Source organism: Lottia gigantea (assembly GCF_000327385.1).
Source record: "Lottia gigantea unplaced genomic scaffold LOTGIsca_253, whole genome shotgun sequence".
In the NCBI taxonomy this organism is placed as follows: Eukaryota; Metazoa; Mollusca; class Gastropoda; family Lottiidae; genus Lottia; species Lottia gigantea.
The window spans coordinates 110,648-127,294 of NW_008708767.1; the positions used below are offsets into that span (position 1 = coordinate 110,648).

Genomic DNA, 16,647 nt, shown 5'->3' on the forward strand with positions numbered 1-16,647 from the left:
GCCAGGTAAAGTCATATTATTCTTGTGCTGCTGGTCAACATGTGTCAGAATATATCAAAATTTGATCTGAGTTAATAGGAAGGCTCATAAATTTATTTAATTCTCAATTGAAGTTAAATGTATTTATTTTGTTCTCACTCCAATGTGATGTCGCAATAATAGTTAACTCAAGGATTGATTTCTTAACAAGATAAGAAGGACAGGCTTTACTTTTCCCTTAAAGAACAATGGTCAAGAAAACAATTTTTTGAAAAATGAAAATACCAGAAAGAATTTTTTGAAAAATATGTAATATATTAGCTAATTTCGCCAAATAGGACAATTTTTTTCCCTGCTTAGGACAAAGTAAAGCCAATATGTTTTTTATGATTTCTGCATTTATTAGTGTTACACAGCAAATGGAAAGAATTGCCATATATGTGATCAAACTATGACCAAGTTTATAAATTTTAACCAATTCAATTACCAAATCACACAATGAAATAACAATTTTTGCTTGAATCATGCAATGAAATAACAATTTTTGCTTAAATCACACAATGAAATAACAATTTTTGCTTGAATCACACAATGAAATAACTATTTTTGCTTGAATCACACAATGAAATAACAATTTTTGCTTGAATCACACTATTTTTGCTTATATGTCTTACGATTATAGATGCAATAAAGCCTAACTTACTCTGGGTGTGAAAAGATTTTTTCAACTGTTATAGTGGTTTTAATCAAGGCACTATAGTACGATATTAGTATTCCATTAAATTATCAGTACAATTATATAGGTAAAAATTTTTGTACCTTTGCAATTTCAACGAATTAAAAGTTTCATTTTGGATTAATTTTTGTTCTTATGACTATCTTTGTTAGAAAACTGAAACAAATATGCTTTGATCAATTTTATTGATGTTTTGGTAAGATATTGTCAAATATTATTCACAAGTACACTTCATGTTCAACATCATAGTTATGATAATTGCAGAATATACTTAGTCTTAGTGGAATTGCAGGAACCATGTCTGATGGAATGGTGCAAATTGATGCTATTAAGTGTCCCTGATATACATATGAAATTTAGAAAACCTCTTTAAAATCCTTTTAAGTAGTTCATTTAATACCAAGAATTTCAGTTACTAAATAGTTTATATAGTATCCTGCTTTATTTAAAGTTATATTATATTAGTATATTACCAATCATTTTATTATCATTATCTCTTTTATCATACAACTTCCTGGTGGCGCTAAATATTTTAATTCTGATTAAACCTTATAAATCTTTGGAAAATTAGTAGGATGATATTAATGTTGTTGAGTTGATATAGCAATGGCCCCTACTCCCAACCCAACCCAAATCCCCTGCATTACCCAAATCCCCTCCCTCTTTCTTAGTGGTGACTCAATAGGCCTACAAAGTTCTAAATTCTTAAATTGCATGACATAATTGAAAAATAGCACAATCAAATGCCTTGGATTTTCTCAACATTATAAAATTGTAGAGAATCTTTTTTTGTTCTCCAAGAATAATATAAATTTATGATCATATGGAGAATTTAGAAATGAAATTCCTTGTATTTTTTTTTTAGGAATAATGGGCATCATAACAATGATGACTTGAAACATAAGTTGTAGAGCAATAGATTTAAACTATATGAAAGGTACCATTGAGATGTGAATAGATAGATAGATAGATAGTATTTACTTATTATAAGTAATGTCAATACACTTATAAAGACATGTAAACTAGATCTATTTATTGTATATTTTATCTTGTTACCATGTCACTCTCGTGGTTTTAACCACACATGACCACTTTCAATAGATTTATTCATGTTCTGTGGTCAGAAGGTTTTTAACCTTTTATCTCTGTAACTTTACAAATTTATTGATCTCTGAACAAATCTTAAGTAGGATCGCCAGTTTTATTTTTGTCATTTAAGTTGGTCAATCTTCTTCAGCTCTGAAGGATTATGATATGTTATTTGCTATCTTACTCCTTCAGTAGCATACGGATATTACTGCCACTGAAGCCTTATTAGCTCCCTTGACTCCACCTACATCACTATTCATTTGGTTAATCTGTGAGCTTCTTACAACATTTGAATACAATTTTCGTTTCTCATTCACCTCTCCGAGAATGTACAGTGAAGTGTTTGATACTGTCATTAATCGCAAAATATTCTTCATCACATAAGGCCCTTTACTATTAGTAATGTCATCAAAGATTTAGTTTAAGTAGAATTGCAGGAACGACAGACGTCTGAATGAAAATTAGAATGGTTCTAATTGATGCTATCAGTGTCCCAGTTACAGATAACAGTTTAGAAAACCTTTTTACATTCCCTTTAAGAGTGACCCCGGACAATTGCCCAAAATATTATATAAGAGGATATGATAGCCATTAACATAGTTTCTCCTCTAGTCCCTTCACACTCTGAGTAATTTCTGTAGGTGTAGTTTACCGGTAATAATGTCCTAATGTTAGTTTTAGGGAGTGGCCCCTTTTTGACCCAATCAATGTGAGGTGGTGAAATCAGAAATGTGTATATTGACTATTATTTATAATTTGACTACACTCCTATTAAAATAATAAAAGTAAGGTTGAACTATTTATTAGTGGATTATAGTAACTACAACATATTATATCAGGTAACTACACTTTCTCAATCATTTTCATAATGAAATATAATACTTTCTGTCTACAAAGTTAACTAAATCAAATTTTGACAATCATTTTCATATGAATTGAAATATCACCTGAGAGTCTTGGATTGTCTTTGGGTTTATGAAAATGTTTACCACTGGAAAAGTTATTATTTGTACATGACACGGCGTGAAAATTGTGATTTTTTCTAATTCTGAGTCAAAAGGCCACAAAGGTGACCTATTCTGAAAAAAAAAAGATTTAGATCTCAAAAGGATATTTGAAGCTATAATCAGAAATGACTGGTTAATACAACTGAATCCACAGCCCTGATTTGACCAGTTTCAGTAAATGAGTTGCACACAATACTGATCATGCCTTGAAAGAAATGTTTAGATTTATATATGTATATATTGCAATTTAAAGCAATCACAACAACCTGTTTCTGTCTGTTCATATATTATGTAATAGTCACAAGTTTCAGGAATGTGTTCATTTACAAAATAAACATTAAGATGCATATTGATTGGTTTTGAAATTATGGAACCTTATGCAAGTTATGTATACTGAAGTGAAACACTTTAGAAATATGCATTAATTTTGTTTGTTTTGAAAGAAATAGGACTGGCTTCAATCTTCTATTGTGCTATGTAAGTCATAACCAAAAAAAATAAAAATTGAAACCCACCCAAAATTTGAATTTTGAGAAATATGTTGCAATAGTTGTAAATGTCAAGGGAAATTTTCACCAGCTGGTTTCAAGTAAATATGTTTGTAATTGTTGAAGCGTTGATGTTAAAAAATGAAGTTAATTCTGAAAGATCAGAGGTTGATGTTAAACACCCTGTTGAACCAAATAACCCAGATTGACCCTATTTTCAATATTTTTTTTAAAATGATATTTTGCTTTAACATTTTTGTTGTAATCTTGATGTTTATCAGTGACCCAAGTTAAAAAGTATGAGTTTGGCTTTAGGGGGAAATAGGGAATTTTTGGATCATTGGGCATTTTTCATTAACCAAGTTTAAGTATGTTGACAATGGACTATTTAAGTGTGTTCGACATCTCTTGGGTTTTCATCACATGTAAAAACCTTAATAGTCTATTCACTCTTTTATTTAAATACATCAGCTTTCATTGGTCCATTCAAATATGACTAATGATTATGAATAGGTTTCAGGGTCAAAGAAATTTCTCTTTCAAAAGAAACATACAGTATAATGAACCCCCAGTGTATAATATCGCATAATACTTCATAATAAGTTTCTATGTACTCATAATAGTAATAATACAGGTATTATAATTGTTATCCATTAAAGGGACAGTAAAGAGGTTTTTCTAAACTTTATATGAAAGACACTTATAGCATAAATTTGCAACATTCAGTCAGATATCTGAAGTATTTTATGATGTCACTATTTCAAAAACCTTTCAATATTATTAGCAACTTGTGCTACATTTAATGTTTAGTCTTAGTGCAAGAAACACAGACCCCGGACTGAAAATAGTGCTTTCTGTGTCCAAGATACACATACAAACATTTACAAAGATCAGAAAACTTTTTAACTATCCCATTCAGCTATCAGCTCATGTAGAATGCATTCATTCATTCACAAATAAGCTAAATATATGAATTTATTTGATTAATAAAAGTTTTCTGAATGAAAATGTTGAATAGAAATATGCATTGAGAAATGATCAAACAAATATCAATATCAAGATTTGAAACCCTACTTGTATCTTTGAATAGATGGATAGTACTGAATAATAGATAAGCCTATATTCATTTCAAAATAAAATTTCATGTCTTATAACCCTAGTACATATACAAGTAATATCCCAGGGTCCTAGTTCTCGTTAACTTAGTATGATTTTAGTGTTCCAGTCATCTGATTGGTCAATCACTAAAATGAAGTTGAATTTAATTTTATTATAAAATTAGATTACTGCATTTTTTGGGATTATCCGGATTTTTCCTTAGGTCTTCGAGTTTCAGGCCCCAGATTAACTAAGCAGTTATTTTACATAAATCCGTACAGTAGTTTTCTTACGGCTTCCAAAAAACATAACAAACTTAAGAAGGTTACGTAATTAAAACTTTCAGATACATCAAAGGACACATTTATCCTGATTATGGTTTGTAGGTTTCACAACTTGGAGGAAAAAGATTTTTGGACCTTCAAAAAAAGCAGAATTTCCCTTTTAAGAATACTTCTTGTGAATCACATTGCTACTTTACAACAGATGTTTGTATCTAATAGAGGAACTATTATTTAATCAGATATATTTTATAATATCATTTATAATTGTATATTATTATATAAAATATAAATCTATAAATGTACACTCATAAAACTTATGCATGACCTACTTTTTACACTTACCTGATTTCCACTTCATTATCTCAACATTTTATAAAGAGATATACATCTATATTATATTAAGTGATGAAATGAAATGGAGTTTTACATCCTTCTTTTCTGAACTTGATTAGGTTTATCAAACCAGGCAAGGCTGTGCAGTGTGCAATTAGGAAAATTTTCATAAGTCTACTCTTTTTATCAAGAAATCTTTCCTCAGTTTATTTTATGAGCAGTGCAATTTTAATTTTATGTTGAGGAGAATTCATCTTTAATTTTTACAGATAACATCATTTAGTCAATAGTGAAAGTTTATTTTATCAGTATGACACTAATTAGAATTTCACTTCACCTTGGATTTTGGAATTAGCTTAAACTAATTTAAGTGATTTGGAAATCTAATGTTATTCAGTTTATCTGTAATTGTAATACAATTTTGTGGAATTACTAATATATATAAATATATATATCATTGAATTTAAACTATTAAAATTTCTTTTTATATGAGAAAATCTGTACTTTAGTCACTATGGACTGTTTTATCATTTCTGACAGCTGCCATGTATTTTACCTTGCCTGGGCAGCTATTATTTGTATCATTTCTATCAGATGTCTGTGGTTACTGTAAATTAAAAAATGCTTAACCATATATGAAGTCACTATCACAAAAGTTGCTAATTATGTTTAAGGGCTTAAGCGACAGTTGCGTCATAAAAAGCTTGGTTTGAGTAAAATTTTAAGAACATCATAAATCTGACTAAAAATTGGAATGGTGAAAATCTATGCTGCCAGTATTCACAATATACATAAAAAGTTTAGAATAACTCTTTATTATCAATATGGTTTGGTCAATTCAGGTTTTTGTCTGAATATTATTTTAATTCTATTAATTTTATTCATAAAAAAGATAAAGTGCAATTTGTCACATCGTGAGAACATGTCTTTGACATAAAAAAGTCTTTGTATTTGGTTTGTATATGTAAATTGTGATGTTGAAATGTAAGTTGGGAAGGGTTGAGAAAGTACAAAGTATTTGAATACATGTTTAAAGGGGCAATCTGTTTTTTTTAAAGTAGGAATGGTAAGTGTGGTGTTTGAATTCATGAAGGCTATAGACCAAAATCCTAAACATTAAATGTTCTTTAAAAAGTATCATGCTGTTAATTTTTAGAATGCCAATCCTATTTCAAGACTTTGTAAATCTTTGATGTTGTACAGATTTGTAGAGAGAAATGTCTCCTTATTCTGAAGGTTTAAATTAAAAATATTGAATCTTTATTGGAACACTCCATTTCAACAATTTTCAAACAAATTCGACAGATTGACCAAGTAGATGCAAAGAAGTAAATAGCATATTTTAAAAATCTCTTCAAGAATAGGCCTAATTTACAACAATTTTGATAATGAAAAGTTTGTATACAGGTTAAAGTAAGCCTTTGAAATGTGTGTCCAGAATTATCAGTGTTTGAATGTTAAAATGAAAGTGAAATTCCTAGTTTGAGGTTAGCTTATATTTGAAGTAATATAGGAATTTTCTTACATATCTAGTACCAGTACTTCAGAGTACCGGTACCTACTATTATATATTCAAGACCCAAATTGTCGCTTAAAATGTCAAACAGTCTGTCCCTTTAAATGGGATATGTAATTTTTTGTTTATTTTGATGTTGTATATTTGATGTTATGTGTAGTTTTGTACAATGTAGGTTAATTTGTTTTCTACACTAGCTACTGTTTTATTTACCTGCTTGTAAACATGATGAGGACATGTCTATATAATCTTGTCACTCATGTCTATGCATGCTGTGTGTACAACCACAAATAGATCTCTTTTGTATTTTTTTCAATGACAAAATAGTCCATAATTCAATTGCATTAAAACCTTTTCCTGGTTTCATTGATTGATATGATATAGTTTATGATGATCTTATGACTTTACATCATAAATGAAACAAAATTTCTAATATCTCGTAACCTCGAATAAGTCATCTTTCCTCATTATTCCAGTCGACCCAGCTGTACATGGGTACATATAATCCTGAAAAGATCAATACTAAGATGTTTGGCTAAGGACCAGCTGGTAGAAAGAAACTTTGTAAACCTAAGTTTTTGACCTTGTAAAATATAGTTGTTTCTTTCTTTCTTTCATGCAAAAAAGTCAGGTTTTAGAAACAAGCCACAAACTAATCCGTTTTATAAATGATTGTTAACTTACATTGATATAGTCATTTTTTTCCATCTGTATTTCAACGTATTCTGTTTTGTCATTTCAGAAACCAGTAACAGTTTATCTAGTCAATCACAGTCATCAGGAAGCACCAAACAGGACCAATGTGATGTAACTCAAGGCAATCAATTTAACAGAGGGACCAAAACAAACAACTCTACAAAATTCATTCGTTCATTAGTCAGCAAAAAGGATTTCATCTGCAACAAAGTACAGAACTTCCAAAAGAACTTGAGTAGTTTAAGAACCAAGTGCAATCAAAGTCCTAAAAAAGAGAGGAAGAGTCCAAAACGGGAAAGAAAGAGTCCTAAGAAAGAATCCAGGAGTCCTAAAAAGGGACCAGATAAACACTGTAACTTTATTGAAGATGATCCATTTAATGATGCAGAAGGTAGTCCAATCCATTTAGAAAAGATTCATTCAATATGTTCTGAACTCAGTAATTATCAGATATGTTTTGTGGAACTTGTGGATGCAGAAGTGAATGAGGTGGAAGGTGATGAGTGTCATGAAATGGCAGTAAAGAGAAAAACAGGGGTGATCACTCAGCCACCCCCAGATATGGATGAAACCTATAGTAAATCATGTAGCAATAAAGAAGAGGAGGAGGGAGGAGCTAAAAATTATGTAGAAGATGAAGCTTTAGGAACTGAACACGGTAACAAATGCTTTTTATACGCCCACACATAAAATGGGTGTATATTTTAATCACCCTGTTGGTCCGTCAGTCCGTCTGTTCACATTTGGTTCATGCTCACTCTACAGACTACAATTCTTTACTGATTGTTTAGATTTTGATTTTGTGTGTCAACGACATTATGAAGATGGGCCCTATAGATTTTCTTGATTTCACGGAAATATCGTGTCTGACTTGACATTTCACTCTATTAGCAATATTGTGCAACTCGTGCTCACTCTAGAGGCTACAATTCTTAACAGATTCTTTTATTTTGTTTGTCAATGGATGGATTAAATATTGTATCGGCAAAATTGAACACATTTCAAGAACAAGGGCAATAACTCATACTCAATATTATTCAGTATCGCCCTAAAGAGTTCAGAAGAAATGTATGAATGAAGGTTGAATATTTCATATTGTACTGCTAAATATTTTTATTCAAAATTAAAGCTGCCAGTGGGCGTATATTACCATGCCTGGCAAGCTATCTTTAGTATTAAAATTATTTGGATAATTTCAAATATAGATAATAAGTTGTGCTGCTGAGGTGGCTGTATATCTACTCTAGAGGTCCAAGGTTCAATCCTGGCATAGGATGAATTGATACTTTAAGATTTTTCAATGTGGTTTTTCCCCTGGATGAGAGAAAGCGAGGCCCTGTGGGCCACAGACTTTGTACATTAAAGATCCCTTGTGTCAACACTATTTGTCCTTGGACTTAAGCACCTGATGTTACACTTAGATTGTGATGTTCAAGTTTTCAATTACTCAATGTATATATATATATATATATATATTTTACAGACATGGCTAAAAGTTTAGATAAGGAAGAATTGGATACTGTGACAGATAGGTGAGTTAATGGTGAACAAACACATAATCTGATTGGATTAATCAAAATCAATTTTTAATTTTTGTCCATTCAGTGACAGGGACATTAAATAATATATTCCTTTTTATCAGCTATTGAAGATGTTAATGATTCTTGCAATTCCACTTAAAAAATGTGTTTTATGACGTAGTTATCACAAAGGCCCTTAGATATTTTCACAGTTACATGACTAAGCCTAAATCATAAATAGTTTTAGTGGAATTGCAGGAATCACAGACATGTGACAGAAAATTTGAATTGTCAAAATCAATGCTTTCAGTGTCCTTGATACACATAAAAAGAAATTGCAATCCCTTAACATTTAGCTCACATTAATATCTTTGCTTTGATTTTCAAGGTTACCTCAAGTAGAAGATGATTTACCACTTGGAAGTGAAGGTAACTATAGAATTATTTACTTAACTTTAATTTTTTTGCTCTTGGCATGATTTTTTTGATGTTTTCTAAGACTTGGCATGTTTTTATTATTTGCTTACTTTATTTTATTTGAGAAATTTTCTTTTCGAGCAGTCTAAAAAATATGGGGACTTAAGAGCCCACAAAATTTGTCTGGCATGTATGGAGTAGATGCAAAGGTTATGCAAATTGAAAATTTGAAAAAACATTGCTCTACTTAAGGTTTTACTATTCCACTTCGTTGTTTAATCAAGAAACAGTATCTTCATGACACCTTTTGATTGAGTAAATAAAGAAATTAGAAGCGGACTGTAGTAGAAAACTTGTTAGATCACAATGGAGATGAAAAATAACAAAAAAGACATGACATTGTAATCTAATTATTCATATCATACTGTCCTACAACATACTGATGTACCATAGCCATGGCTGCTTTTCATGAATTTATGGTTTAGTAAATGATATTTTTTAGGCAAAAAATTTAAACTTAAAAAAGGTTTGTAGAAACTGTGGGAAATCTCTAAAAATTTCTTCTTCTTCCTACAAAAATTTCAATCACCTTTCTCTTCTTATTAAAATGGATTTTAAAGAGATTTTCTAAAATGTGTATAGGGCATACTGATAGCATCAATTGCACTATTCAAATTTTAAGTCAGACGTCTGTGGTTCTTGCAATTACACTGAAGTCACTATCACAAAAGCTGCTATATAAAAAGCCCTTTGTGATGGCGAGGTCATAAAACGCATATTTGAAGTAGAATTGCAAGAGCCATATAAGACTGATTAAAAATTGGAATGGTGCAAATTGATGCTATCAGTGACTCCTGATACACATAAACAGAAAACCTTTTTACAATCCCTTTAACATGTTTTAACAAAATTTGAAAATCACACTTAGTCTTTTTATACCAATGGTTTCAGCACTGTAATTAGTATTTAACTCTCTTAACGTGTGCAGCCATTACATGGTTGTGGTGTTTTCATTTAGTTATTAACCAATCTTTCTATATAACAAAAACATTTTCCTCCAATCTTGAGGGTGCTGGTGTCTTTTTGGTAGATTTTATTTTTTTATTGTTATATTCTTTCATAGTATTTCATGTTATGTTTTTAAAGTAATAAAAGACAATTCGATTTCACTTTAAAAATGAAATTTCTAGATCATGGTGCTAAGAAAGAATTATTGATAATTCAGAAGAGTTCATTGAAGATGACTTCAATGATTTACAATCCTTAATGTTAATAGGCCCTAAACTAGGCTTATAATTTAAACCCGGATTTTAGATTATGTCAACAATCTTCAAACACTGTAAAATGGTGTTATAAAGTAAAATATGTTACTTGGTAACTTTTGAATTATAAATTATGTCTACAAGAGAAGTATGTATATGTATATAGCAATTTAAAACAAATTGATACCAGAATGATTAAGGCCAGAAGTGATATGGGTTTGGGAAGTGGTCTAGAGGGATTGAGTGTTACTAGCATACATTTTTGGCTCCCTACAATATGTTAGCTACAGCCCTGACATCACTTTTGATAATATTTGTAATATTTAGTAACATCTTATGTATTTTTCAGCTAACACTTTTGCATCAGAAACAATAGGGTAAGTACTGTACCCTCTAGTCAGACAAAATTGGCCTACCCGTTACTCAGACGTGATATATGTATGAAACATGTTGCTAAAACCGATCTTTTTTTTTTCAGAATTTTCATCATGTTAAATCAATGATACAGTGTCGGATATTTTACTATTTACAGTTTAGGGGTAGGCTTAGTTAATGGAGTTATGAAGAAGGAATATCCTACCCTTGGCTGTTTTGTGGTACCATATAGGACACAGGGACATGGTAAAATATCCAGCAATGTCTTAATGGACTCATTTATGGTTCAGCTTTGTATAGATACCAACATTTATGCAAAATTTGGCATTTAACATGGTGAAAATTCTCAAAAACTAGGGCACATCTGGTCATAAATGTGTTGATATCTCATCTATATATCACGTTGGAGGAACAGGTGTGGCCCAATTTTTTCGGGCTACATACCTTCATGTTATTTCACTTGTTCTCCAATATATCTGACTGATCCCTGAAATACTTATGAAAGATCCCCCAACATATGATATGGGAAATATAAATATTCCACTGCATAATCTTTGACTCACTCCCTCTTATCAATAAGAAGTTGAGACACTGGTTCAATTTATAAAAGTAGAAAAAACCTTTGTTGAAAGTAAATCACATAGTCTGGTTCATATTCATCCAACTGTGTGTAGAAAAGTAATAAACAAATTTGCTTGACAATTGCTTCTGTGAATCTAATATATATCCTAAATTATGACCAAATTTATTCTTTAATCATCCAAAATACAATAACTAATTTGATGCCACTTAATAACCAGTTATCTGACATGCCTGGAATATGCCAAGATATAAATAGATGATAATATTTAATGGTAGTTAGATCAGATTTATTATCTTGTTATTGTTTGGTCATTGATATTGCCAAAACATTTTGGCTGTGTCTAGTCCTTGATAGATCATTAGATATTATGATAATCATATTGCTTGTGTACTCTATACCATGTACTCGATGCATTTGATAATCTGATTCTTCTGAACTGATATTTTCCTAGGTACGTTGGTTTATAGAGCCTCATTGTATAAATATAATTGTGTTCATGGATAAAGTAGCGTCATATATTTTGAGCAGACAGTTTGTATTAGCTTATGTACAATCCAATCACATCACAGTATAAACAAACTTCTGTGATAAAAGGTAACTATTGCAGTCAAGGTATAAGACAAAGTTTGTAATAGCCTGATATTATGAAGACCCAGCTATCAATGATTATTATTTCAGGAGTAAGCTGAATATGTTGATAGATAAAAGATTGGCAATGTTAAGATCTTCACCTCAAGGAGTCAGCTTTGATTCTAACAATACCAGTTCCTCTAGTATCAATAGGTAAGTAGGAAAATACCGGTATTTCTAATAGAAGATCTGTGAGGGCAGTGTGGCATATATCACTAATAAACATTGGGATAATTGGATTTAAATGTTCCATTCCCGAAAAACTCGACTGATTTCAGTGTTCTAATTTATCTGATTGGTCGATAACTAAAAACTAAAATTGATTTTTAATTTAATTCTATTATCCAATCTGATTTCTGCATTTCTTAAAATCTTGGATTTATCGTTGTAAAGTTTTCAAGAATAAGGTCCAAGATCTTTAGAATTTCTACTGAACATGGAAATTTTCTTTTTTCAGTGTTGATATGCTTCTTCGAGAACGCAGTGAAGATCCTGAACAAGTTCTTCTAAATCTGGGCTTTGGTGGAAGTTTAAACCAAGACATGGGAAGCACTTATAATCGAATACCAGAAAGATTCCTGCTTACTAATTCTCGTGCCAAGGGAATTAATTTGGAAGAATTCCTGGAAGACAATCCTGAGCTGAAGACTTTTGTGGGAACGTTGAAGAAGAAGGGATCTCGTTCAGGTCAGTCCATATTATGTAATAGCAATAATAACAACTCTAACAATAACGTTAATTGTTGTCATGAAGCTTCCATTTTAGAAGTTGAACCAGAATTTTTAAATATGTTGGCAACCAAGGTGCCACCTCAATATTGGGAGATGGATCAAAACCTATGTACCACAAATGTTCCAAAAAGTCAAATATTTTTTTATTCGACGTACTCTGACAGTTCACCAGACGACATCAATAACAATGTGAGTGAAATTACCTCCATTAATGGAGAGGAGAGAAACGAAGATATAGAAATGGAAGAAGAAGATGCTTTAAGGGATGGAGTTCAACCTCTTTCGGAACTTCCATCTGAATTATCTTCTGCTTGTTGTCATGGTGACGGTGGATCAACCTCTGGTTCTTCAATAACTTACGACATTTATGACATCGAACTTGATGAAAATGAAACAATTGTTTAAATCATTTGCTAAATTTTTGATAAGCTGTAGAAATAAATCTCCATTTTTTTAATTCTTTAGTTTTAAAGCAAAGTATTTATTCATCCACTTTTTTCTGAATTGCTCATATAATGGGAACAAATTTTGGAGATCAAAATTTCAGGTCTTTTGATTCATGCCAGAAATGATTATTAGGTCCATAAAGCATTAGAAAAATGATGAATCATTTAATTGGCACGTTGACATTATTGTTATAGGGCAATTCTTTCTCAAATGTTTCGATTGAGTGAGAAAAAAATTGTGCCATAATTTGTCTAAGAGTTGAATGAAAATCTTTCTATTTAGTGAATTTCTAAATATTGAATTTTGAATCATTTTCTTCGCTTGATAAGGGACCTATTCTTTTATGTGAAGTGAAGTCTAAATGATGTAATAATCATTTCTCTTAATCAGAAAGAATCAATTTACAGGATTTATGATATCACCAGATCAATATAATTATTATTTTTGTTCATGTTATCTACACTTTCTATCCATGATCTGAACAGATTTGTCATTCTGCTGTCTTTTGATCCAAAGGCATCAAAAGTTATGCTATCCATACAAAAACACAATAAATGTGTTTAGATTATATGAAAATAGTTTATGATCAAAGCATCTGATTGGTTAATTACATGACCTCAAATATGAATTGTATGAAATTTTGCCAGATCATGTTTGGCAAGTGAAGTTTTGTAGAGAAAACATTCAGAGTTACAATCAGATTGAAACTAACATATAAGCTAATGTTGCACCATTTTTTTGGATCAAAAAAGGGTAATAAGCTCTACTGGTGGTACATTGGTCAGAGATTTTTTTAGCCCACAAAGCTGATTTTCTGGTTAAACTGCTGCCTAAATAAGGCCAAATTTGTTATTGTTATTTAATATTCCTTTATTTTCTATGCAGGGAACTTGCAATGTATAATATAATTATATTTGTTACTTTGACTGCCAAATTTTGGTTTGTTGCTCTTAGTGTCATTTGTTATCTTCAAAGTGTTATAATGTCAGTATTTTTGTCTAAAACTTTTTAAGATATGAACTAGTATTATATAGTTATAAAATATATATCGTTTTGACTGGACCAGAGCTTATCTCATCCCATATTATGTAGTTGATAAGAGTTCATCTTGACACAAACACATGTTGAAGAGTAACATCTTCAAAAAACAATTTTAATCATGCTGCAAACATATGTTTTTGAGGCAAAACAATCTTTCAAAAACATTTTTAATCATGCTGCAAACATGTGTTGAATGGGAAAGCCATCATAATAAAGTGAATTTAATCATGCTACATGTGTTTAAGGGGAAAGTCATCTTTAAAACTAATCTATTATTTGAATCATGTTGCAAGCATGTGTTGAAGGCCATCTTTAAAACGGACTGTTATAATGCTGTGAACATGTGTTGAAGGTAAACCCATCTTTCAAAAATGATTTTTATCATGTTGCAAACATGTGTTGGACGGAAAGCCATGCCTTGAATCTTGCTGCGAACACCTGTTGAATAGGAAAGCCATCTTTAAATACCGATTTTTATAATGCTGTGAACACGTGTTCAAGGGGAAAGCTTTCTTTAAAAACCATATTTTAATGATGTTACGTAAGGGGAAAGCGATCTTAAAAACTGACTTTAATCATGCCTCAAACACATGTTAATGGGGAGCTATCTTTTAGAAATTGATTTTAATCATGCTGCAAACGTGTTAAAGGGAAAACCATCTTAAAAAACGATTTTAATCATGCTGCAAACGTGTTTTGTAGGGAAAGTCATTTTTAAAAACTGACTTTAATCATGCTGCAAACACGTGTTAAAGGGGAGCTATCTTTTAAAAACTGATTTTATAAATCAAACTGTGATAAGATAGAAATTTAAGATTAAATTTTTCCTGGTTGTTATCTGAAAAAAATGCTGTAGTTCAGTGAAACAGTGTTTTTATGTTGTTACAAACTAATAACATATTTAAAAAGGTAATGTTGTCTTCCTTTTTTATAATGAAAAATGAATTATTTATGTGATTAATCAACATTATAGTTGAATGTCAAAAGGATAGCTGTTTAAACATAAATATGCATAATCAGCTTATAAAATACATATGAACAACCATTTTGTCGAAAATCAAATTGGCTGGATGTGGCATAAGAAATTTTCCTGAATTTGAATTTTAACATTGCTAAGTTTAAAGAAAAAAATAGTAATACAAATATTGTTCTCAACTACTTCGTAGCGTCCCGATTGATTAGTTCCATCAATTTGAATTCTGTCTACACCTACTATTTTTTTGTCATGGGTGGGATTCATTTTTAAAATTATATGATACAGTACTCTGTTTCACTTATTTTATTGATTAAATAATTTTCTAATTTGTTAGTCAACTATACTATTACGATTTATATACATTTTGCTCAAAATTATTATTATTGTCTGCATTGTTGTAATTGTTGGTTGATTTATTTTGCCTTTCTGCTTTTCTTTGTTTGTTTTTGGTAATTGAAACCAAGAAAGTTCCTGTCAATTTTCCACAAGTATTTTCACAATGTCAAGGCATTACGAACAGTATCTTAATAATACCTTGACATCATTAACACTCTTTTGTTTGACGGTTGTACTACATCTGTCTGCAAGCATTAAATTTACAATTAATGAAATTTACAGCCAATCAAATTCTATACAATTTTTTGACAGTTTTTCTGTCATGAGCTGTGATTGGCTGTATTTGCTTGCATACGAATCAATCAAAATCCTGCATTTATAAATTTTGGTAATACAAGAAAAATGTCTAGTGGTGTCAAGGTATCAGATGAAGTTTGATACAAAAAAATTGTTGAAGGCAAAAACCTTAAAAATTATCAGGCAATATTTTAGCCATAAAAGCTCCCAAAGAAGTAGGCAAAACAAACCAACCCTATAAATTGTATGTATTGTTTTGTATATAATTGCTAATTGCATCTTGTAACAATTTGAAACATTATTATGGTTGTGATAGAGCACATATACTTGTGCCATGTTGTTATAGAATATTTGCTTCTTTATGTCATTGTGAAAGATTGTTCCCACAACTTCTAGAATCTTATGGCATTTTAGAAGCACAAGTTATAGAAATATTTAACAATTATTATTGATGGATACTTCTATAATATCTATTATTTCAAACTTCTCAATGTGGTTCTCACACTGTCATCAGGAATATAATGATTTAAGTTCAAAATTTCAATGTGTTTCTCATACCCTCATCAGGAATTATAATGATTTATGTTCAATATTTCAATGTGGTTCTCACACAGTCATCAGGAATTATAATGATTTATGTTCAATATTTCAATGTGGTTCTCATTGTTTCAACATAAATTTAATTTCAACGTGGTTTCCAATGTGGTCTAACACACTGTCATCAGAAAATAATGATTTATGTTCAAAATAGTTCCCCTTAGAATTATGCAATGGATTCTTCAACATCAAATTTACCTTCATTTGTG

General features: G+C 30.6%; 1 protein-coding gene across 1 annotated transcript; it reads left to right on the plus strand.

The window, feature by feature from the left end:
- Positions 1-5,768: 5,768 nt before the first annotated feature.
- Positions 5,769-13,149, plus strand: LOTGIDRAFT_175217 (hypothetical protein; the record flags this gene model as incomplete). Its single annotated transcript, XM_009055842.1, has 8 exons — positions 5,769-5,856; positions 7,273-7,884; positions 8,710-8,758; positions 9,135-9,175; positions 9,666-9,689; positions 10,775-10,802; positions 12,062-12,166; positions 12,471-13,149. 8 exons carry the CDS (start codon positions 5,769-5,771, stop codon positions 13,147-13,149), a joined length of 1,626 nt encoding a protein of 541 aa, XP_009054090.1.
- Between the last annotated feature and the right edge of the window lie 3,498 nt (positions 13,150-16,647).